Raw genomic sequence first — 24339 nt, 5'->3', positions numbered from 1 at the left:
TTTTTTGGCAGAGTTTCGCTCTGTCACCCAGGCTGGAGTGCAGTGGCACGATCTCCAGTCGCAGCAACCTCTGCCTCCCAGGTTCATTCAAGCAATTCTCATGCCTCAGCCTCCCGAGTAGCTAGGATTAGAGGCATGCGCAACCATGCCTGGCTGATTTTCGTATTGTTAGTAGAGATGGGGTTTCACCATGTTGGAAAGGCTGGTCTTGAACTCCTGGACTCAAGCAATCCATCAACCTTGGCCTCCCAAAGAGCTGGGGTAACAGGCATGAGCCAATTATCCAGCCGCAATTTCACCTTTGAAGTTACTTTTAGTCTGTTGTAAATTTGCTAAGTAATAAATGAAGGAATGATGTGTTCATTTGTCATCTCAGAAAAGCTTTCCCTGACCATAGTTCAAAAATAAACCCAGCCCTGTTTTCCATGTCCATTAATGTCTTCCTTTTGTCATAATTCTTATATTTTCTGATATAATTTTATTTATGTTTATTGCTTTATTTTTCACCTTCCCCATTTGAATGTAAGCTTTTTAAGGGCAGGAACTCTGTTTTCATTCATTGCTGTCTTCCCAATACCTATAAGACCTATTGGCACATGGGTGCTCAAAAGTATTTGTTGACTGAATGAATTAGTAGATTCACCACTGATGAGGATATAGAGAAATGAAGAATGGAGGTGAATGACTTTTAACAGAGGAAAAGGACAGAGGGGTGCATAACTGTGGTATGTCATCTTTCTACAAGAGAGTATGCTGGGAGCCACAGACCACATGCTGAGAATCTCTGAATTGTTACCTTCATTAATCAGTAAATGGAGATCCTTGATCAACAAGTAGAATAATTTAATAAGGAACTGTTTTATACTAAAAAGATATCTGAAATACTGGCAGTTCTCTATTTGGATTAATAAAGTAGATCCAAATGACATACAGCAGGGTGTTAAGTATTGATGCAAATGGAGTTACTCCGATGCCTCCAGCCACGCACAGGCTGACCTCATAGTTCAGTGATTCCTCAAATGGACTTCCAAAAGGACCATCAATATACAGCCTGTAGAGCAGTCAGACAAAGGTGGGAAAAAAATGAAATAAGTTAATTTTCTGTGCCATATAGCAAACATGATGAATACAATCTCCAGACTTTGTGATGGCTCAGGCCTTATTTCCCTGTTTCTCATAGTGATCAGCCTAAAGGGGTAACAAATGTTGTTTATGAAGTGTCAATATTAAAACAAGTACATCTGCTTGTAAGTATGCCTTTTTAGAGGAAACCGCTAATTAAAAGTACAGAGTAATATAAATAGAATCATGCCAGATAGCTAAGGACAAGTTAAAGTTCTGATCATATTAGATCACTATATTTGACTAAATTAAAATAAGAATTGCTTTTCTGTGTCTAAAGTCAATAAATATTTTTTCAATGGCTAGATCAGTAATCGAAATACTTAAACATGTACTACGTGAACAGAAAAATAATAGGAGTAAGGAAAAGAATCTACCACTGTTCCTCCCCTTGCCCTAGTTGTTCATAAGTATAGAGCTTTACTTATGAACTGACAGTGTTTTATCTGTAAAGCACAATCACAAAGGAAGACCTGAGGCTCTAATCACTCAGATCTTCCTTTGTGATTGTGCTCATATTTATATATTCAAGTGTGTGTGTGTGTGTATGTGTGTGACAGAGAGAGAGAGAGAGAATAGAGAAATCCTTCTTAACTGCAATAGAACTGCTAATTGTTCATAAAATATTCATCCTCTCATTCTTTCTTAGTAATAGAAAATTAATTTTATTTAGGGAAGCAAAATGTCCAGCCAAAATACTGTATTTCCCAGACTCCCTGCATCTGTTTTGGCTGTGTGACTATATTTTGGCCAGTGCCCCCTCCTTCCTACACATCTGCTTTCTGAGCTACACACCCACATACACACCCTCCCCACTCCCCACAAAGCTACTCTTTGGTGTTTTGAAATAAGTTTGGACAGGACAACTAGAACTCAGCGTTCTAGTCATTTATTGGAATGGGATTCCAGACAAGTTACTTGTCCTCTCTAATCTGGATTTTCTTCATCTATAAAAGGGTCAATAAGATGTGATGCTACAGAAAAAAAGATGTCTGCACAGATTGTAGAGGGCCACACAAATATCAGAAATACGTTTTGTTAACGGCATCACTGAGTGCCTACGGTATACTGACAGGCCTTCTGGGGGGCCCAGCATCGATGTAAGAAATGGGCTAAGTCCCGTATGACCTGGGAAATGTAGATGGGAATTGGATTTAAGGCCCTTCAAGAATCAGTTGTTTTTCATTTGAAATTTTTTTTTTTTTGTATCAGGTGAGACAATATTTTGCTTTTCTTGGAAAAAATAGGAAGATAAAATTACCAGTAGTTGATTACTTTGCAACATCTAGTTTTCTGAGGGAGATGAAAACAGAAACTGCTTAAATCACTTTTTTACATGTTTAATCTGATTAATGTACAGAATACACTGCCTTGAATTTAGGAGCAGTGACTTTCTCCCTATAGTAGTACATAGTCTTTTAAAAGAATGTGTGGTAATTCCTCAAGGACCTAGAAATAGAAATATCCTTTCACCCAGTAATCCCATTACTGGGTATATACCCAAAGGATTGTAAAGCATTCTATTATAAGACACATACACATGCATGTTTATTGAGGCACTGTTCACAATAGCACAGATTTGGAACCAACCCTAATGCCTATCAAGGATAGACTGGATAAAGAAAATGTAGCACATATACACCATGGAATACTATGCAGCCATAAAAAAGGAGGAGTTCATGTCCTTTGCAGGGACATGGATGGATAAAGCTGGAAACCATCACTCTCAGCAAACTAACACAGGAACAGAAAACCAAACACTGCATGTTCTCACTTATAAGTGGGTGTTAAACAATGAGAACACATGCACACAGGGAGGGGAACATCACACACTGGGCCTATCTGGGGTGGGGGGCCAAGGGAGGGATACAAGGCAGTGGGAGGATAGAGGAGAGATAGCATCAGGAGAAATACCTAACGTAGACGATGGGGTGATGGATGCAGCAAACCATCATAGCACATGTATACTTATGTAACAAACCTGCATGTTCCGCACATGTACCCCAGAACTTAAATTATAATAATAATTTTTAAAAACTCATGTTGTATATAATAGATACAATTTGTATTTGTCAATCTAAAAGGTAAAATAAAAAAAGAATGCTGTTACTATTACCATAATATATGTAACCAGACTGTAGGAATTAAAGGCAACTCTTCAAAGTCTTGCTCCAACAGTAGAGATGAAATCAACTTGACACATTTATAAACTTCAGTTGATAACTAATGAAAAGATCCTTTATGAAGGATTATGGATCTAAGATAATTCTAAGAATAATAGATATCTTCTTCTCTGATCTACCCCAAAATACATAAACATGTTTTGAAATTTAAGTTTTTCCCTTGAAAGAACTTATTTACATTTAAAAAACTGATTTGTTTATTAACAGTAATGAGTTTTAAGCCACCTTTCTGTTTTATGTGGCTGAATGCAAATATACTTTTAACATGGTGACTGAACATAGTTAAGAATCTGATAAATATGAGATATTTAAGAATAATATAATTAATATTATATTATTGGAAGTAAAGGTTTGGAATTTACATACACTTAATGTTTATATAAATGTAAATTTTGGAAAATTATTTGCCTTTAAAATCTTTTCTGATCAGCTGGGACTTTAAACAGTTCTTTTAATTAATAAAATATTTCAAGGGCCTGGTGCAGTGGCTCACACCTGTAATCCCAGCACCTTGGGAGGCTGAGGCAAGAGGATTGCTTAAGGGCAGAATTTTGAGTCCAGCCTGCGCAACATGATGAAACCCATGTCTTAAACATTAGCTGGGCACGGTGGCACATACTTGTAAGCCCAGGTACTAGGGAGGCTGGGGCAGGAGGATGGCCTGAGTCCAGGAGGTTGAGACTGCAGTAAGCTATGATCGCACCACTGCACTCCTGCCTGGGTGACAGAGTAAAACTCAGTTTCCAAAAAGTTGTTCTTTTTCAATAAGTGCCCAAGACCCTTACCTCAGAAACTAAAATAAGCTATAATAACAACGGGTACTCTTTGCTGAACATTTAATCCAGGGTTGATACTGAATGTTCTATATATACCTTCACTGTTAATCCACACAACAACTTTCATAGGAAAAGTATAATGTCTATTTTATTGCCTTGGGAACTAAAACTCAAAAAGGTTAAATACTTTTCTTAAGGCCACACTTATATTAAGGGAGGAGGACTGTTACTAAATTCATTCTCAGATTGATTCCAAAGCTTATTTTGTTAATAATAAGATAATAATCATTACAGCTATCAATTATTTTGGTGAGGGATAGTATATAAAGGTAAAAACAATAAAGGTTCTGGGACATCCATCATCTAACAATTCTCTCTTCATGTAGGAAAAAAGTGAATGTGATTATTCCTCAGGAGAGGATGGTACTTCAGTTTTAGATCATTTGAGTCTCAGGAGAGAATCTTATCAATAGAAATAACAAGCAAAAGGAGTGAGTATAAAAAGCCTGTGATCGTTTTCCCTTGATGGTTTTCAAATTAGTGTGTATCAGAATTTCCTGGAGGGCTTGTTAAAACACAGAATGTTAGGCCCTACCCCGAGGCTTGCTGACTCAGAAGTCTGAGCATTGTAGTGTCCACCATCCCCCAGGTGCTACTGAGTTGCTGACAGAGGATGTATGGAGGGTAAGGAGTGAGCTGGTGCAGGTGGTGATTTGAAATACAGGGGGTACCCAACTTAGGATGCTTCAATTTAAAATTTTTTGACTTTATGATGGAGTAAAAGCAGTATGTATTCAGTAGAAACTATACACAAAATTTTGAATCTTGACCCTTTCCTCGACTAGTGGTATTTGGTACAATGTTCTCACATGATGCTGGGCAGCTGTCACAGCTTCCAGTCAGACACATGATCATAAGCTTAAACAACCAATACTGTACTCTACAGAGTATAGCATTCAATGCATTGCATTGAATAACTCAGGCTTTGCGTGGCCCAACAGTAGGCTAACTTAAGTGTTCTGAGAATGTTTAAGGTAGCCTAGGCTAAGTTATGATGCTCTGTAAATTAAATGTATTAAATGCATTCTCAAGTTAAAGTACTTTCCATTTATGATGGGTTTATAGGGACTAATCTCACAGTACATTGAGGAGCATCTGTATAATGATAAGTGTCCTACCTTAACCTTTGTGTTAAGAGTTGTGAGAGGTTTAACGCCCTGAACTTTAGCAACAATTTAAGAAAAGAAGCCTTACCAGCAGAGGGCTAAGACCTCTCTGTAATTAATTTGTAATTGTTTTTTATTGCATTTTAGGTTTGGGGGTACATGTGAAGAAAATGCAAGATTGTTTCATAGGTACACACGTGGCAGTGTGATTTGCTGCCTTCCTCCCCATCACCTATATCTGGCATTTCTCCCCATGCTATCTCTCCCCAGCTCCCCACCCCCCGCTGGCCCTCCCCTATTTCCCCCCAACAGACCCCAGTGTGTGATACTCCCCAACCTGTGTCCATGTATTCTCATTGTTCAACACCCACCTATGAGTGAGAATATGTGGTGTTTGATTTTCTGTTCTTGTGTCAGTTTGCTGAGAATGATGGTTTCCAGGTTCATCCATGTCCCTGCAAAGGACATGAACTCATCGCTTTTGATGGCTGCATAGTATTCCATGGTGTATATGTGCCACATTTTCCCTGTCCAGTCTATCATTGATGGGCATTTGGGGTGGTTCCAGGTCTTTGCTATTGTAAACGGTGCTGCAATGAACATTCGTGTGCATGTGTTTTTTCAACTTTTATTTTAGATTCAGAGGCTACATGTGCAGGTTTGTAACATGGATGTATTTTTTGGATGATGCTGAGGTTTAGGGTACAAATGATCCTATTAGCCAGGTAGTGAGCATGGTATCCAATAGGTAGTTTTTTAGCCCTTGTCCTCCTCCCCCTTCCCACCTCTGGTTGTCCCCAGTTTCTGTTATTCCCAACTTCATGTCCATGTGTACCCAATGTTTAGTGTTCTGGTTTTTCACATAAACAGAAATAAAAACAAATAACTTATTATAGTCTCAATAGATGCAGAAAAAGTTTTCAATAAAATCCAACATCCCTTTATGGTAAAAACCCTCAAAAAACTAGGCATATAAAGAACATACCTCAAGGTAATAAGCACCAGCTATGACAAACCCACAACCAACAGCATCCTGAACTGGCAAGAGATGGGTGCATTTCCCTTGAGAACCAGAACAAGGCAAGGATGCCTACCCTTACCACTCCTATTCAGCATAGCACTGGAAGTCCTAGCCAGAGCAATCAAGCAGGAAAAGAAAGAAAAGGCATCCAATTAGGAAAAGAAATCATACTATCTCTCTTCGCTGATGATTTGCTTCTATACCTAGAAAACCCTAAAGACTATCAAGAGAACTGGTAAATGACTTCAGTAGTTTCAGTAAACAAAGTCAATATAAAAAACTCAGCAACATTTCTATATACCAAAAAAGTTCAAGCTGAGAGCCAAATCAATAACTCAATCCCACTTACAATAATTTGTAATTATTATCTAATTTAATCTCATGTTAACATTGTTGGAAAAAAAACACTTTGACATTTATCTCTTGGAATTCTGAATGATTCAGTTAAGGCCTTAGGAATTAATTAATTTAAGGTCTTCAAGGATAAAAATTCTTTGGCAAGGAGTCCCTATAAAACAATCATGCTATCAAAATTATAATCGTATTCCCATAACCATTATGAATTGATGCATTTAATATACGAGTTTTAACAAAGGAAGGACTTCAGGCTCCTTTGTCAACTGACAATTTCTGCCTAAACATAACAAACCCCAAATAAACAACAAAAATCCCTCAAACCTAAAAACTAAAGGGTCTGAAAAGATGTATTCAGCTGAACGCAGGATGGGGCAGCAAAGAAAGTGAATGGCTCTCCAAGGCACTAGATGGAGAACCACATGTGTTTAATCTATCTCCAGAAAGTGGCTACTTGCCCAACTTGTTCTGCGATTTCAGCCACCTAGCCTCCAGCTTTAGACTCAGCTTGTCCCTATCCGTCAACCAATTGTTATCTGAGTCAGAATGAGTGGTGTCCCCAGTCAGAACTACGGCGTGTTTATTGCTTGCTCATCAGCCTTGCACTCACACAGTTCTTGACTTTCATCTCTGAGCCAAAATCTTTACAATTTAAGCAATGTGTCAGTTTTACAATCCTGATGACAGGGTTTTTCCTTGTGAATCCCCGCCCAGGGGTTGGGATCCACTACCAGGTGACCTTTGGACATCTTACTCGCCTAGATTTGCAAATATCTATACTGTTAGGCTTTCTTATAATTACATTCCACACTCTAGTCAGAATACTACCCTTTAGATCTCTTGCCATGCAGGTATGGGAATTTCACATACTGTGTAAAAGAAAGCCTAACTTTATGGATAAGAAGATGAAAGACAGTAATTCTTTAATGAAGGACATTATGTATAGTGTGGAAAATCTTATGAATTACTGTGCTTGTAGAAACTGTACTAGAATAACCTTACCACAAATAGGAAGACACACAAGGGAAAGGGCTCCTTCCTGACTATTCCAAGCAGAGCGTATCAACCAGAGCCATCTCTACCAGACAGAACAATGCAGCCCTTCAGACAGGATCTAGAATGGACTGAAGACATAAAAGCAGCTCACATGGTAGAGCCTTTCCCCCTGCCCTGAGGCAAGCAATAGCTTTGAGAAATGGCAGAACAGAGCTGACTATGAGAGTGCTGATGAGAATTCGCTTTTGCAAGAGGTCAGGTGCTTTCTATGATTTTATTTAAATGTCACAAAGACTTACAAGAAAGAATTGTGTCAGGCATTAGGCATTCCTCAAAGCAACATTAGAAGGAAAGTATCTCCATTATCATCGTTTGTAATATGGAACAAAAAGTCAACATAAAGATGCTCAGATTGCCACTCTCCCTCCATCATGAAAACTTAAACCAGAACGTGACTCAAGTGAAAAAGCTTGAAGTCACCCAAAGCTCTTTCCTTCTCGCTCTCTCTCCACCTCTCCTTGCCTAATAGTCATCTCATTCTGTTAATTATGCCGCCTAAGACCTGTAGACATCTATCTGATCTTTCATATTACTATTACCACAGTATGAATTCATTATCACTTCCTGCCTGAATATGAAATTGCCAACTAGCTAATGTGCTGGCCCCATGTCCCTCTTTAGTTTCATAAGAAACTTATAAAAATGTAAGTCTAATTATCTTTCTCCTGGGCTTAAAATCCTTTCATGGATCTTCATTGTCTTTACAACAAAGTCCAAGATCATTTAAACGGCAGTCCAAGCCAGATGCAGTGGCTCACATCTGCAATCCCAACATTTTGGGAGGCTGAGGTGGGACGATTGCTTGAGACCAGGAGTTCAAGACCAGCCTGTGCAACAAAACCAGGCCTGTGATAGCAATGTGTTAAGACCTATGTCCCTGGCTGGGTGTGGTGGCTCATGCCTGTAATCCCAGCACTTTGGGAGGCCAAGGCGAGTGGATCATCAGAATCAGAAGTTCAAGACCAGCCTGGCCAACGTGGAGAAAGCCCATTTCTACTAAAAATAGAAAAATTAGCTTGCTCCTGTAATCCCAGCTACTTGGGAAGCTGAGACAGGAGAGTCACTTGAATCTGGGAGGCAGAGGTTGCAGCGAGCTGAGATTGCACTTTTGCGCTCCAACCTAAACCTATGCCTCATAAGCTAGGCCTGGTGGCACACACCGGTGGTTCTAGCTACACTGGAGTCTGAGGCAAGAGGTTCTCTTGAGCCCAGAATATTGAGGCTGCAGTGGGCTATGCTTGCTCTCCTGCACTACAGCCTGAGTGACACCTTGCTTGAAAAAAATAAGGTATTCTAGGCCTTGCCCACATTTCTCCTTACACACGACTCCAAGCGTATGTGCACGTGTACATGCATGCACGCACATGTTGTACACATACACAGTTTTCAGCCACCTGAAGGTAATCCCTCAATGACCCACCTACTTCTAAGTTAAGTATAATTTGAAGGGCCAAAGAAATCTGGATTAGAGACCTAGCTCTGCCATGTGACTTTGGGTAGGGCATTTACCTCTTTGAATTTCAGTCCTCTTACATGTAAAATTAGGTAAACAGTACTACCCAACTTACAGAGGAAAAGTAAGAATTAAATTCATACTGCATATAAGGCACAATTCTTGGCATGTGTAGTGTTCATTATGTGTTACTATTATGAATGAAAATAACTTGGCTCAGGCTCAGATGACAGGTAAATTACAGACATGCAGACTGAACAGAAATTGTTGAAGATGGTGATGGCTAGAAAAGGAACTTAAAACTTGCCTAGGAAAGACAAAGGAGGATAAGTTGAATAACAGACTGTGGAAAAGCCATCTGAGGCTTTGCATTTAAGGGTAGTGCCCAAAATCACCATTTGGAGCCATTTTTAAGCAGCCCATTAGAAATGAGATTGAGTTAGGACATCGTTTTTATTGTCCAAACAAATCACAGCTGGTCTTTGATAGCAAACCAAGTCAAAATAGAACAGCTCTAAAAGTTGTCATAAATGATATTCCTCTCTCTAAACAGCTCTGATATTAAGCAGCTCAGAGAATTTGATCTTTATGAGAACCAAGCAGAAATAGTTCATTCTTGTATTTTCACAATATTTTAACAAACATTTTGATTAAAACTTCCAGAGCCATTGAGTCATGTTTTGCGGGCTTAACTGCCAAAATGGTAGCAAGTAATTTGTGGATAAAATTATGGCGGATGTACTTAAACATTTTACATATCCATGCTGTACTGATAAGGATAAAAATATAACTACTCTCTAGACTACGTATGTTATGAACCTAAATCCTTCAGAGTTCATTAGCAATAAAATTTATTTCTTCATCTCCACTGGTTTCCTTCCACCTACAAATCAACAATATGCACTTGGCATTAGATGCACAATCTTTTTTTATTCATTTTCACTCATCTGTCTCCTTCTGACAACTGTCACACCTGTTCCTGCTCTGAGAACCTGATGAGAATGAATGCCCGGGCTTTGGTCATGGGTCAAATAAGAGTTCACAAATGTAGAAATGTGATTAATGAACATTCTTGTATTTTAGAAGAGTGTTTCCAAGCACCATTTCAGGTGATATTTTTTGAATGGCTTTCCCTTAAACATATACACACATACACATATACATTTCAGAAAGAGTTCTCTTCATGAATATTTTTTATCTAAATAAAGGACACACGTTTCCATATTTCATTATTTGTTACATGTCTCTTGGTAACAGGAAGCTAAAGATTATAGGGACACTATGTTGAGTAAATAGAGACCCCAGACCAAATCCAAATTACCACAGCTCACACTAACCAGTGCACAATGCATCTATGTTAGTGATGTTATGATCTACATCGGTCATGCTATGCTCTGTAAATATCACTCTGTGACATGATATAATTTTATAGGGCAATGAAGTTGCATTGTAACCCATATTTTAGGTGTCAAAACATATTTCAAACAGAAAAATGAGGTAAAAATCTCAATGTAGCTATACACATATATATATCTGTGGTTGTGAATGAAATAAATTCTAATTGTTTGACTCATTTTTTAACTTTCCAGAATTTTTTTTATGTTATAAAGCTACAAACTCTTCGACTTTCAGTTATCTGGAATGATAAATAAATGTGTGTGTTCTGACTGCACCCACCAACCATTTCTCATTATCATTCCCTTACCTGGGACCATCCTGTTCTCTGAGACAAAACAATATTGAATTTAGGTCAGTTACCAACTCTAAGTTTCAAGTGAAAAGAAGAGTAACATGTCTCTTACTTCTATCAATATCTAGACACGATTAAGCTTAGAGAGGAAGGCATGTTGAAAGCTGAGACAGGCATAAAGTTAGGCTTCTTGTGGCAAACAGTGAGCCAAATTGCTTATGCAAGGGAAGAAGGTTTTGAAGAAAATTAAAAGTGCTCCTTCAGTGAACACATGAATAATAAGAAAGAAAAACAGCCTTACTGCTGATAAGGAGAAAGTTTTGGTGGTCTAGATGATAAAATCAGCCACAACACAACATTCTCTTAAGCCAAAGGCTAATCCAAAACAAGGCCCTAACTCTGTTCTATTGCATGAAGGCTGTCAGAGATGTAGAAGCTGCAGAAGAAAAGTCTGAAGGTGGAAGAGGTTGGTTCATGAGGCTTAAGAAAAGAAGCCATCTCTATAATATAAAAGTTCAAAGTAAAGCAGCAAATGCTGATGGAGAAGCTGCAGCATATTATCCAGGAGATCCAGATGAGATAATAGATGAAGGTGACCATACTAAACAACAGATTTTCAACGTAGACAAAACAGCCATCAAGTGGTAGATGCCATCTAAGGCGTTAACAGCTGGAGAGGAGCAGTCAATGCCTGGCTTCAAAGAGTCAAAGGATAGGCTGACCCTTGTCTATGGACTAATGCAGCTGGTCAATTTAAGTTGAAGCCAATGCTCATCTACCATTCTGAAAAACTGAAGGCCTATAAGAATTTTGCTAAATCTACTCTGTCTGTGCTCTATCAGTGAAACAACAGAGTCCAGATGAAAACACATCTGTTTACAGATAGCATGGTTTACTGAATATTTTAAACCAACCAGAAAAAAAAAAAAAAAAAAAAAAAAAAAAAAAAAAAAAAAAAAAAAAAAAAAAAAACAAGATTCTATTTAAAATATTACTGCTCACACAGGTAGTAAGCAAAGCTCGCACCGGAACAATACAAATGAAATGGAATCAACCTAAGTGTCCAACAATGGATGATTGGATAAAAAAAAATACAGTATATATACATAATGAAATACTATTCAGCAACAAAAAAGAACAAAATAATGACTTTTGCAGCAACATGGATAAAACTGGAGGCCATTACCCTGAATGAAATAACTCAGACACAGAAAGTCAAATACTCCATGTTCTCACTTAGAAGTGGGAGCTAGATGATGTGTACACATGGACGTAGAGTATGGAATGACAGACAACAGAGACCTGAAAGGTTGTGGCAGGGTGGGGGGCTAGAAAGTGGGTGAATGATGAGAAATTACTTAATGGATACAATGTATGTTATTTGGGTGATAGATATAGATACGCTAGAAGCCTTGACTTAGCCACTACACAATCTATCTATGTATCAAAATTACCTATGTACCACAAAAATTTATACAAATAAACGTTTAAAATTACTGCTCATTGACAATGCACCTAGTCAACCAAAAGTTATGATGGAGATGTACAAGAAGATGAATGTTGTTTGCAGGCCTGCTAACACTACATCCATTTTTCATCCGTGAATCAACGAGAAGTTCTGACTTTCAACGGTTATTATTTAAGAAATACATTTCATAAGGCTATAGCTACCATAGACAGTGATGCTTCTGGTAGATCTGGGCAATGTAAATCTAAAAACATCCTGAAAATTACTCACCTTCTAAGTATTATTAAGAGCATTCATGATTCATGGGAGGAAGTCATACCACCAGCATTAATAGGAGTTTGGAAGAAGTGACTTGAGCCCTCATGGAAAACTTTGAGGGGTCTATGACTTCAGTGGAGGAACTAACTACATAGTGTAAACAGAGAACTACAATTACAAGTGGAGCCTGAAGATATGATTGAATTATTGTAATCTCATGATAGTATTTGAATAAATGAGGAGTTACTTATAATGGATAAGCAAATAAAATAGTTTTTTATTTTTATTTTTTCTGAGATGGAGTTTCACTCTGTTGCCCGGATGGAGTGCAGTGGCACAATCTCATCTCACTGCAACCTCTGCCTCCTAGATTCAAGCAATTCTCCCACCTCAGCCTCCCAAGTAGCTGGGACTACAGGTTTGTGCTACCATGCCTGGCTAATTTTTATATTTTTAGTAGAGATGGGGTTTCATCATGTTGGCCAGGCTGGTCTTGAACTCCTGACCTCATGTGATCCACCTGCCTCGGCCTCCCAAAATGCTGGAATTACAGGAAGAAAGTAGCTTTTTTCTTTTTGAGATAAAATCTATTCCTGCTGAAGAAGCTATGAAAATGCTGAAATGACAACAAAAGATTTAGAATATTACATCAATTTACTTGATGAAGTAGCAACAGGGTTTGAGAGGACTGAGTTCAATTTTGAGAGAAGTTATGCTGTGGATAAAATGCTATCAAACAGCATCACATGCTACAGAGAACTCTTTTGTAAAAGGAAGAGCCAACTGATGCAGCAAGCATCAATTGTTCTATCCTAAGAAATACGTGCAGGTAGCCCAACGTTTAACAACCATCATCCTAATCAGTCTGCAACCATCGACATCAGGGAAAGAGTCTCTACCAGCATAAAGTTTATGACTTGCTGAAGGCTTAGATGATTGTTAGCATTTTTAACAATAAAGTGTATTTTAATTAAGGGATGTAATTAGTATTTCTACACATATCTGAGCTACTGCATACTTAAAAGGCTACAGCATAGTGTTAAAATTACTTTTATGTGCACTGAGAAACTAAAATAAAAAGTGTGACAGCTTTATTGCAGTATTCACTTTGTTGTAGTGGTCTAGAATCAAATCCACAAAATCTCTGAGGTATTCCTGTAGCTGCAAATAGATAACCACCTGAGAAACTCCTATGACTACCCTCTTCAAGCAAAGGCATTAGGCGAACAGAAAGCCTAAGAGACTGAAAAGCAGGCATCATCATCCTCTGCCAACAGCTGCTGTAAAATACTAACAGATGTGCATCAAACCTTTCGGGCACTTTCATGCTGCTGGTCAACATGTAGATATAGAGCAAAGTATGCATGCAAGGCTGTATAGGCACATGCATGTCTTTGTGTGTGTTATCAGGGGACTGAAAGTTTATTGCTAAAAATTAAGCCTGGATTAATATTTGAAACAATGTACAAGCAATATAATTAGGATTCTATATTTATTTTTGTGATTATAATTAAGTAAGCATTATCAAAGCTAAATATTAGAGGGCAAATAATTTCCCCATAAAGCAAAGCTTATGAATACTTGAAAAAAACTCTCAAAGCAATCAAAGAATTTGGCATAGTGATTAGATGAAATATATATAAGCCAAATTCTATTCCTTTAAGTTGATGGTCTTTCTTTTGTATTTCATCTATTAGTTTATTCATTCTTTAGCCTGTTGCATACTAACTATTGAAGAAAATTAAACTCTCATAGAGGAGGCCCCAAGATGCCACAGGAAGGATCAAGATTCAGCATGCATCAGCTTTTAGGGAAGGAGATGTGTTATAAGAAGCCTTGTATTTCCTTAACCTTCAGGAAGATGAAGGCATATTCCCTCAACAAGGAAGTATGCTTATGGCATCAGTGAGAAGAAAACATCTGCCTCATATAACAAAGAGTCAGAAGATTTCACTTCAATTTTTCAATATAAATTGAATTGTTAAAATGATACCTAGCCCATGGCTATTTTGAAAATGACTTGCTACAATATAAATGAATCCTTTCATTTAAAGGACAGTAAATAGAAAACCAGATGAAGTATCACTGACGAAATACTGTCCCTGTTGACACAGCATCAAGCCAAAAGAACCAGACACAGATGCACACAGCTTACTGCCCGCACTGTACAGCAGCTCCTCAATCAAAGCTGGGTTGCAATTAAAAGTAAGTCTCTTCTATGACCCAGCTGCAAAGAGCCTGAGGGATTGTATTGCAGAAGATATCTGAGTTAGTTAAGGTAAGTTATTCGGAATTTTCAGAAATCTCAAGGAAGATTACATTTTGTCTTTGCCTGCCCAAATCTCTCCCAGAACTATGCCCATTGCCTTATCAAAACTCAGTAAACTCCCTTTGCTTACTTGGGATAATTTCTAGATTGAATGAAGGGCAGAATTTCAGAGTCTTGACTAGATGGAGGCAGTAGTAAATCTCGAAATCGTTCTGTCAAAAGAAAAACAAAGATCAAGCTGTGAAAATATAAAAGTCATGAAAACAATTTCAAAATGGAAGTATTTCCTATTGGTTTGTTTTGTTAGCCATTTTGACTGCATATCCATCCTTTATAAAAAACTTACCCACCATTTGATGTATTACATATATATATATATGTATACACACACACATTTGTGTATGAATGGGTTATAATATTTTAATCATAAAGATATATGTAGCCATTAAGGATAAATATATATAAATATATTTTATAAAAACAAATATAAATAATATATATTCATGTATTTATTTTAAATATATAAAATTAAGCCTGGATTAATATTTGAAATAGTTACATTTATTTATCCTATAAATTTGTGTAATATAGACATTTCTCCATGCATAGACTGTGGCCCAACATTTCCATTCACAGGGATACACCCTGCAGAAACTTTCACGTGTCTTAGACAGCAAGTATGAGAATGTTCACAGTAGCACCACTCATAGAACAACATAAATGGAAGCAGCTCAGTTGCTCATTGACATGAGAGAATGGACATTCGTGCTTATTCACAAAATGAAGTATTAACTGAAGTGAAACTGAATGACTCCAGTTACAAACAAAAACATAATGAATCATATTAATATAAGGTTGAATGGAATAAAATCCCAGTAGATTACGTATAACAGAACATAATTTTTTATTGAGTTAAAAAAAACTAGGCAATGTATTATTTAAACATGCCATCTATGAAATAAAGCAAACCAATTAAAAAGGAAGGACACACACAGTTCAGAATAATGATTACCTTTTAGGAATGGTAGTGGGATGAAATGGGAGAGAAGCAAAGGGTAAATGTAAGTAATTGTTGGTGTTTCATATGTAATAATTATAATAACATAAGTGAATGAATGAATGAATGAATGAGGGCCTGGAAAAGTCCAATGATGACTGTATACCATGAGCTAAACATTGATTTAATCAACCGCAGTGCAATGAAGTTCATAAAGAAGAAAAGAGAGCGAATAGGAGGGAGAGGGGAAAGAGGAAGGGAGAAGGAAAAGGGGGGAAAAAAAAGAAGGACAAAGGAAAAATCCTAGCTGTTACCTTGGAAATAATGTTGCATAGCTATCCAGATGGCATAGAGTATGCACATTTTCAGGAATAGATATGCATTACTTCTAGAGTCATACCTACCGAAAGGCTTCCTTGATCCCTCCATTACTTTTCATTCTCTCCACCTGCCTGATTTGGAATAGGCTGGCCCTACTGTGTACTACCACTACACCTGTGCTTACATTTTCACAAAATTTATCACACTATGTTTTATTGTTAGATGCATGTATCTCTCCATCCCTCTTCCTCCTTCTAGTAGATGAGTATTGTGCCACCAAGATACAGAACATTATCTGACACATAATTAAGGTGCTGGATAAATATTTGCTGAAGAACTATTTCCAACATCTATTTTTACTGGACAGAGAAAACCGTTTGTCAAGGTTAATCATAATGACTCCCAGAAGAGACCAAATGGTCATCTATCAACCATGAACAGCAAGTGGATCCATACTCCCATCTTGACAAAGTTACACAATCAGGCTGAGATAGAATGCAAAGCTAACACTCCCCACCTACAGTAAATCCATCACTAACTGGAGGTGAGCATTTCCACAAAATAATGAAAATCAACGCTGGATGACAATTGCCATTTCCTAGTTTATGAATAGTTGGATGTTACATTATTTGTGAATACAGTGGTCACATATTAGCCAGTGCTTACTGAGCAGGAGAATGTATATTTTATCTTCACATTTATTAAAACATATAGAATCAGAGATATATAATTGGCTTCTGCTGTTTTTTTCCCTCACCATTCTGACACTTCTTATAATATAGGTGAGGAGGAGCTAATGAGATCCAAACACAGATGTGCTTATACTCTGAAATATAGAAATACAAAAAAGTAAAATGTGTTTTTTCTCTAATTATACTTACTATTTCATTTTAGTTCATATTTTTAAATACTAAATTATATTATTGGCTGATATTACTATTTTTACTATTTATAAAATTAACATTTTTTTCAGTTAAATGTCTACGAAACTGTTTGATAATAAATAACCCTTGGTTTTCAGTCCACTTGCCAATTTATGGTGCACTCATTAAATGATTGATGTGCAATACCTTATTTTTTGGATTTTTTTCTCATTTGGCCTTTTCCTAAAATGGGTCTTGAAATATCAAGCCCAAACTACACAGCAAACAAGAACTTTACATATCAAGTAAAGAACTGTTAAATCAAACAGCTATATTGATTATGATATTCCTTGAAAGCTAACAGTATAAACTGAAGTTTAGTGAATACCTCTCAAACTTATTAAAAGCAAACAAAAATCAGAATCCTTAGTGCACACAACTATAATACAATACATCCTTTTAGCAGCAATAAGTTTTTCTCTTTTCACATAATCATAAAAGACATATGACTATAAATCTGGAGAAAAGAACCTCTGGAGATGACATATTGACAGGACTAAAAACACATACACAGATGTACATGTGTGCATGCATACACACACAAACACAGAGCAGCATAAAAGGCATCACTTATAAAGCCATAAGGAAATCTATAACTAATGTTCCTATATTTGGAACATCCTTTAATCAGATTATCATAAATACAAAGATTAACAAGCAAACATAGCTCAAATAGCTATCAAGATTGTCAAAAAGAGTTCATAGGCAGGGATTGGTGGCTCACGCCTGCAATCCCAGCACTTTAGGAGGCTGAGGTGGGTGGATCACCTGAGGTCAGGAGTTGGAGACCAATCTGGCCAACATGGTGAAAACTCATCTCTACTAAAAATACAAAAAATTAGCCAGGCACAATGGTGGGCACCTGTAATCCCAACTACTCAGGAGGCTGAGGCGGGAGAATCGCTTGAACCCGAGAGGCGGAGGTGCAGTGAGCCACAATCATGCCTTTGCATTCCAGCCTGGGCAAGAAAAGCAAAACTTCATTTCAAAAAAAAATAATAATAATAAGAAAGAAAGAGTTTATATATACATAAAGAGAAAATATATCTACTACTTGAAAAGTATGTGTTTTAAACAATTTTTATTTTTATCATATTAATAAATTCTTAAATATAAACAATTTTATCTCACAAAGGCATACTGAGTATTCATTTTTTTCTCTATAAAAATAAAGATAAATGATAACAACTATCTTAGAAAATTTCAAGTAAATGGAAAAATTATTTATAATTATTTAGTCCTTTAGTCCCACAGATTTTTCCCTATCAATTGTTTAATTAGCATCCTATTCTCTATTTCATTCTGAGGAAAAGACCAAAATAATTTGAAGGTTTATTTGTTAAGTTAAAAAAAAATGGTATATTAATGCTACTTCTTTTGCAGCAAAATGTCAAACCAGATGATCTTCCTTCTCAGCAGGCTCAAACTGTTTCTTAAGAAAATGGCACAGTTATCTAAACACTACAGCTCAGTCCTTTCACAGGACTACTTGGAAGAAATTCATTAAAGCCACTGGAAAAAAATAGGATTTTCTGCACAGTGATACTGTGATGAGCTGACTAACGATGTGATAATGTCTGAACATGATTTTCTACCAGTAGGAGATAGATCTTAATTAACACAAGCTTTTCTAGACTTTCACCCACTCTTCCTTTCTCCCATTCAATCAACAAAAAAGATTATGAGGGTTTTAGACCTGATTGACATACTGTACACAATTACGTTAATTTGCATGATCTGACTAATCAATTGTGACACGATATACTTAATTATTTGAAAATGAAGATGAGAAAAATAAAATACTGTTTTCAATTCTAATTGAATCTTTTCTGTATATTTTTTGGGACCAATGTGTTTCATTTTATCCTTTGCAGATAAATGGCCAATTTCTAATCCACCCAATATGCAGACTACACAAAATGCAATAAGGATTTACGTAACAATAAAAAGCACTATGCTCTTTTTTTTCTTTTTTTTTTTTTTTTGAGATGGAGTTTCGCTCTGTCACCCAGGCTGAAGTGCAGTGGCATGATCTCATCTCACTGCAATTTAGCAGCATGCAAATCTATTCCTGGGATAAGAAGAAAATAAAACCTCTTATCACTACAAAGAAAAAAAGAAAAGAAAGAAAGAAAAAAGAAAAAATGAACACTGATTAATGTTATTCTTATATAACCTAAAGAACCTTTGCCTCTAGAGAAGTGATCACTGCCACCAATTAGTTTTTTCGACAGCAACCTAAGAAGGAGCAATTGCTTGCTAGCGGGACCCAGAAAGGTTTTGCCAATTCCAAATCATTGCTTTCCTTCCAGTAATCTCCCTTACCTAACTGCTTCTCTGTAGCCTCCACTATGAAAATGAATATTTTAACTGTTTTGAGTATTAGATTTTCAGGGCTATAAAAGAAAGTCATAAAATATTTCTAAGTGAGACGGTATTGCTCTAAAGAAAAGGAATCTAAAAAGTTCTCTGTGTTTTTATAAACAGGTAATTTTTTTTCATTTTTCTCTTGATGCTCACATTACACTAATTTGCCAGTTTTATTTTTTTTTTAATGACACCAAAATGAAATCCTTAAGGGATATTAAAGATTAAGATCCTGTTAAAGTCTTTATCTTAGTTTTAAAACACCTAGTATATTGTAACCTATTAATAGTATCAGAAGTTATATTTCAAGGAGCCAGACAATATCTCATACTCTAAAACAAGGGCAATAAGATGACTCTACCATAATATTGATATTATTTCACATTTTTTGGCAATGTAAGTTGAGGATTACTTCTTAATGGAGGACATGCTATCAGAGCGTATGCACAATAAGGGATTACCAAAGGACAAATCTCTCTTCTCTCATACAGTTTGCAGTATTTTCCAGAACAGATCATGAGAAAAAAGACACTGTTGCCAATTAGACCCTTTTTTTTCACATTTGAAAAGCAATTTATTTTTTTATTTTATTTATATTTTTAATTTTTTATTGTCGTGAGGCCAAGTAGATCTTAAGTATATTTACTACATACAACAAAGGTAATTATTTGGGGTGATGAATATGTTAATTAGCTTGAAAGTGGTAATCACGTTACAATGCATATGTATACCAGACATATGTACTCCCTGAAAATACACAATTTCACTTGACAATTTTACCTAAATAAAGCAGAAAATAATTGCTCTTGAAAAAAGAAAAAAATCATTCAACAGGTTGTCAGCCTGGATTCTTGACCTGTATCTGCCATTGTTCTTAACTCCTTTTCTGAACTGACAACTGAGTCAGATTAGTTCATCGATCTTTAAGCCACCTTTCAAATTTGAGTTGCTTAAAAAATATTTGCTTATATTCTCAAACTATGCATCAGACAAAGGACTAGTATCCAGAATCTACAAGGGATTCAAACAAATCAGCAAGAAAAAAACAAATAATCTCATCAAAAAGTGGACAAATGACATGAATTGACATTTCTCAAAAGAAGATATACAACAGCTAGCAAACATGAAAACATTGTCAACATCACTAATCATCAGGGAAATGCAAACTAAAATCACAATGAGATGCTACCTTACTACCACAAGAATGGCCATAATTTAAAACTCTAAAAACAGTAAATATTGGTGGGGATGTGGTGAAAAGGGAACACTTTCATACTGCTGGTGGGAATGTAAATTAGCATAATGACTATGGAAATTCCATGGAAATTTTAAAAATAACTAAAAGTAAAACTAACATTCAATCCAGCAATCCCACTATTGGGTATCCACCCAAAGGAAAAGAAGTAATTATATGAAAAAGACACATGTACATGCATGTTTACAGTAACACAATTCACAACAATAAAGATTGGAACCAACCTAAGTGCCCACTGACTAACAAGTAGATTAAAAAAATGTGGTATATATACACCACGGAATACTACTCAGCCATAAAAAGGAACAAAATAATATCTTTTGCAGCAACTTGGATGGAGCTAGAGGCCATTATTATAATTAAAGTAACTCAGGAATGGAAAACTAAATATCCTATGTTCTCACTTATAAGTGAGAGCTAAGCTAACTTTTGAGGATGCAAAGATAGAAAAAAGAGATAATGAACTTTGAGGACTCCAGAGGGGGAATAACGCAAAGAGGGTAAGGGATAAAAAACTACATATTGGGTACAGTGTACATTGCTTGGGTGATAGGTGCACTAAAATCTCAAAAATCACCACTAAAGTATTTATCCATGTAACCAAAAACTACCTGCACCATAAAAACTTGAAACAAAACAAAACAAAAAACAATATTTGCTTAAGGAATGAAAAGATATCTTGTTAAAATCACGGAATGGGAGTGGGGCCATGTGTCTCTGTTTGACTGGGACTATTCTGGTTTATGCCTGCTGTCCTAGCATCCTGCTCTACTTAGTGTTCACACGAGATTTTATTTTTAACTAAATATTAATAAGGAAATCAGCTAGGGGTCATGTGTTGATGTAGAGAAGTATCCCCCAAGTGCCTCCTCAGTGAAGAACTTCTTACCCAGCTGTGAAGAGCGTAGGTGGCAGGCAATCTCCAGCTGTCAGCTCTATCAGGGTTGGCCTCAGATGCAAAGCAAATACCTCTCACAGAGCAACTCACATCCAGTGACTAAACAGGCAAAGAAGTTTCAGTGCTACACAGGCAACTTTCTTGGGCAATATTTGCTCTAGATCTTCCTACCAATTTGGCTGGAGTTGTTGAACCTGCTTTGTGGTTCAAATTCTTCCTTCACCCAAACCCTGTTTGTTATCTTTCCTGTCATGGTTATTGATCCCTAGTAAGCATTTTATATTCTCTCTCTCTCTTTCTCTCTCTCTCAAACACATACACACACATCCCTTCTAGGTAATCTAACCCGCAAGAGAGGTGCTTCATAGATCTTCACTTTGCACTGAGAACTTCTACCAAGTTCTCACCTACTACTGGGTGTGATGCATGTGCATATTTTTTTTTCCCATTTATTTATTTTATTGCATTTTAAGGTTTTGGGGTACATGTGAAGAACATGCAAAATTGTTGCATAGGAACACACGTGGCAGTGTGGTTTGCTGCCTTCCTCCCCATCACCTACATCTGGCATTTCTCCCCTTGCTATCTCTCCCCAGCTTCCCACCCCCCACCGTCCCTCCCCTATTTCCCCCCAACTGACCCCAGTGTGTAGTGCTCCCCTCCCTGTGTCCATGTGTTCTCATTGTTCAACACCTGCCCATGAGTGAGAACATGCGGTGTTTGATCTTCTGCTCTTCTGTCAGTTTGCTGAGAATGATGGTTTCCAGGTTGATCCATGTCCCTACAAAGGACCCAAACTCATCGTTTTTGATGGCTGCATAATATTCCATGGTGTATATGTGCCACATTTTCCCTATCCAGTCTATCGTCGATGGGCATTTGGGTTGGTTCCAGGTCTTTGCTATTGTAAACAGTGCTGCAATGAACATTCGTGTGCACGTGTCCTTATAGTAGAACGATTTGTAATCCTTTGGATATATACCCAGTAATGGGATTGCTGGGTCAAATGGAATTTCTATTTCTATGTCCTTGAGGAATCGCCACACTGTCTTCCACAATGGTTGAACTAATTTACACTCCCACCAACAGTGCAAAAGTGTTCCTATTTCTCCACATCCTCTCCAGCATCTGTTGTCTCCAGATTTTTTAATGATCGCCATTCTAACCGGCGTGAGATGGTATCTCAGTGTAGTTTTGATTTGCATTTCTCTGATGACCAGTGATGATGAGCATTTTTTCATATGTTTGTTGGCCTCACGTATGTCTTCTTTTGAGAAGTGTCTGTTCATATCTTTTGCCCACTTTTGAATGGGCTTGTTAGTTTTTTTCTTGTAAATCTGCTTTAGTTCTTTGTAAATTTTGGATATCAGCCCTTTGTCAGATGGGTAAACTGCAAAAATTTTTTCCCAATCTGTTGGTTGCCGATTCACTCTAATGATTGTTTCTTTTGCCATGCAGAAGCTGTGGAGTTTGATTAGGTCCCATTTGTCTATTTTGGCTTTTGTTGTCAATGCTTTTGGCGTTTTGGTCATGAAGTCCTTGCCCACACCTAGGTCCTGAATGGTTTTACCTAGATTTTCGTGCATATGTTTAAGTAGAATAAAGATCAGCAATAAATAATTTCTCTTTTTCTAGAACTTTCCAGCTGTTGCATAAATATCTCTGTGGCATGTGTAGGTGGTCACTGCCAATCCACTTTGATTACTCTTCCAGCCTTGCTGCCCAGTATGCTGATCATGCCCACCTTGAATCTATCAGTTACGTATTTCCTGTTGGCTCCTGATCATATATAATAACTTTTTATTTTACCTATATCTTGTTTGAATTTTTATGTTTTAGATTTGTTTGAATCTCAATTTTTAGTACTTACCTTAAAGTTATCTATCTGTCATCTATTATATGTGTGTTTGTATGTGTATATATTCAAAGAGTAGATATAGGGCATGGATGTGCACACTACCACACGTGAACATATCTTCAAAAGTAGTTCTCATTCATACTTCCCATATTACAGATCTTGGTGTATTATCCCCTCCTCCACCTTCCAAGGAAAACACCACACCAATACAGACACATGATAAACACACACACACACACACAAACATACACTGCTTAAAATAGAGGGTACAAATTAATTTTCTCACATTTAGGAATTATTACTTAAATATATAAACACAAAATGTGAACATCTAAAATAAGTAATTTCTCAGTAACATTTCTGATCGTGCACTATAAGTCAGGCACCAAGTTAGGTTCTTAATGGGCTAAAGGTCTAGCAGAGAAGACACACGTATTATCAAAAGACACAAACGCTACAAGTAAATATGTGCTAAATGTGTGCTCAGAGAGGTCAGAACAGAGCAGTCAACTTAGCCTAGATAAGCAGGTAATAAAAAGCAAAAGAAGTGCAGAAGTGTTATAAAAAATACAACAAACCAACAAAGTAAGTCCTTTTGAGCCATGGTGCTAGATAAGGTGAACATTTTTGCTCTGTTACATATGTATCAATAATTCATAATGACATAAAATTTAGAATTGGAAGTAAAATCAATACTTTGGATAATCAGAATTTCATCAGTTAAATCATGCTTTATCCATTTTTTCACTCATCTAACAAACTTTTGTAGAGCACCTATTATTTGTCACATACTATGAATAAAACAAATTATTATTTCCAAGGCAGCTCTGCTTATTACACATACACAAATGCCAAGACAACAAAAGAACTTCAATGCCATTACAGCTACTTGAAAAAGGTTTAG

The 24339-nt window shown here is 36.8% G+C and overlaps 1 protein-coding gene across 4 annotated transcripts in view; it reads right to left on the bottom strand.

The window, feature by feature from the left end:
* The window catches only part of NOX4 (NADPH oxidase 4), a 152231-nt gene that overhangs the window by 16211 nt on the left and 111681 nt on the right, over nucleotides 1-24339 (bottom strand). For all 4 annotated transcript variants that reach the window (XM_017510398.2, XM_017510399.2, XM_037732011.1 and 1 more), the window contains 2 exons: nucleotides 14947-15028; nucleotides 932-1051 (listed from right to left, as the gene is read on the bottom strand). In XM_017510398.2, coding sequence (XP_017365887.1) covers nucleotides 932-1051; nucleotides 14947-15028 — 202 coding nt within the window. The remainder of the gene's footprint in view (nucleotides 1-931; nucleotides 1052-14946; nucleotides 15029-24339) is intronic.

Source organism: Cebus imitator, unplaced genomic scaffold (assembly GCF_001604975.1).
Source record: "Cebus imitator isolate Cc_AM_T3 unplaced genomic scaffold, Cebus_imitator-1.0 Scaffold438, whole genome shotgun sequence".
NCBI lineage: Eukaryota > Metazoa > Chordata > Mammalia > Primates > Cebidae > Cebus > Cebus imitator.
This window is presented reverse-complemented; position numbering and strand designations above follow the sequence as displayed.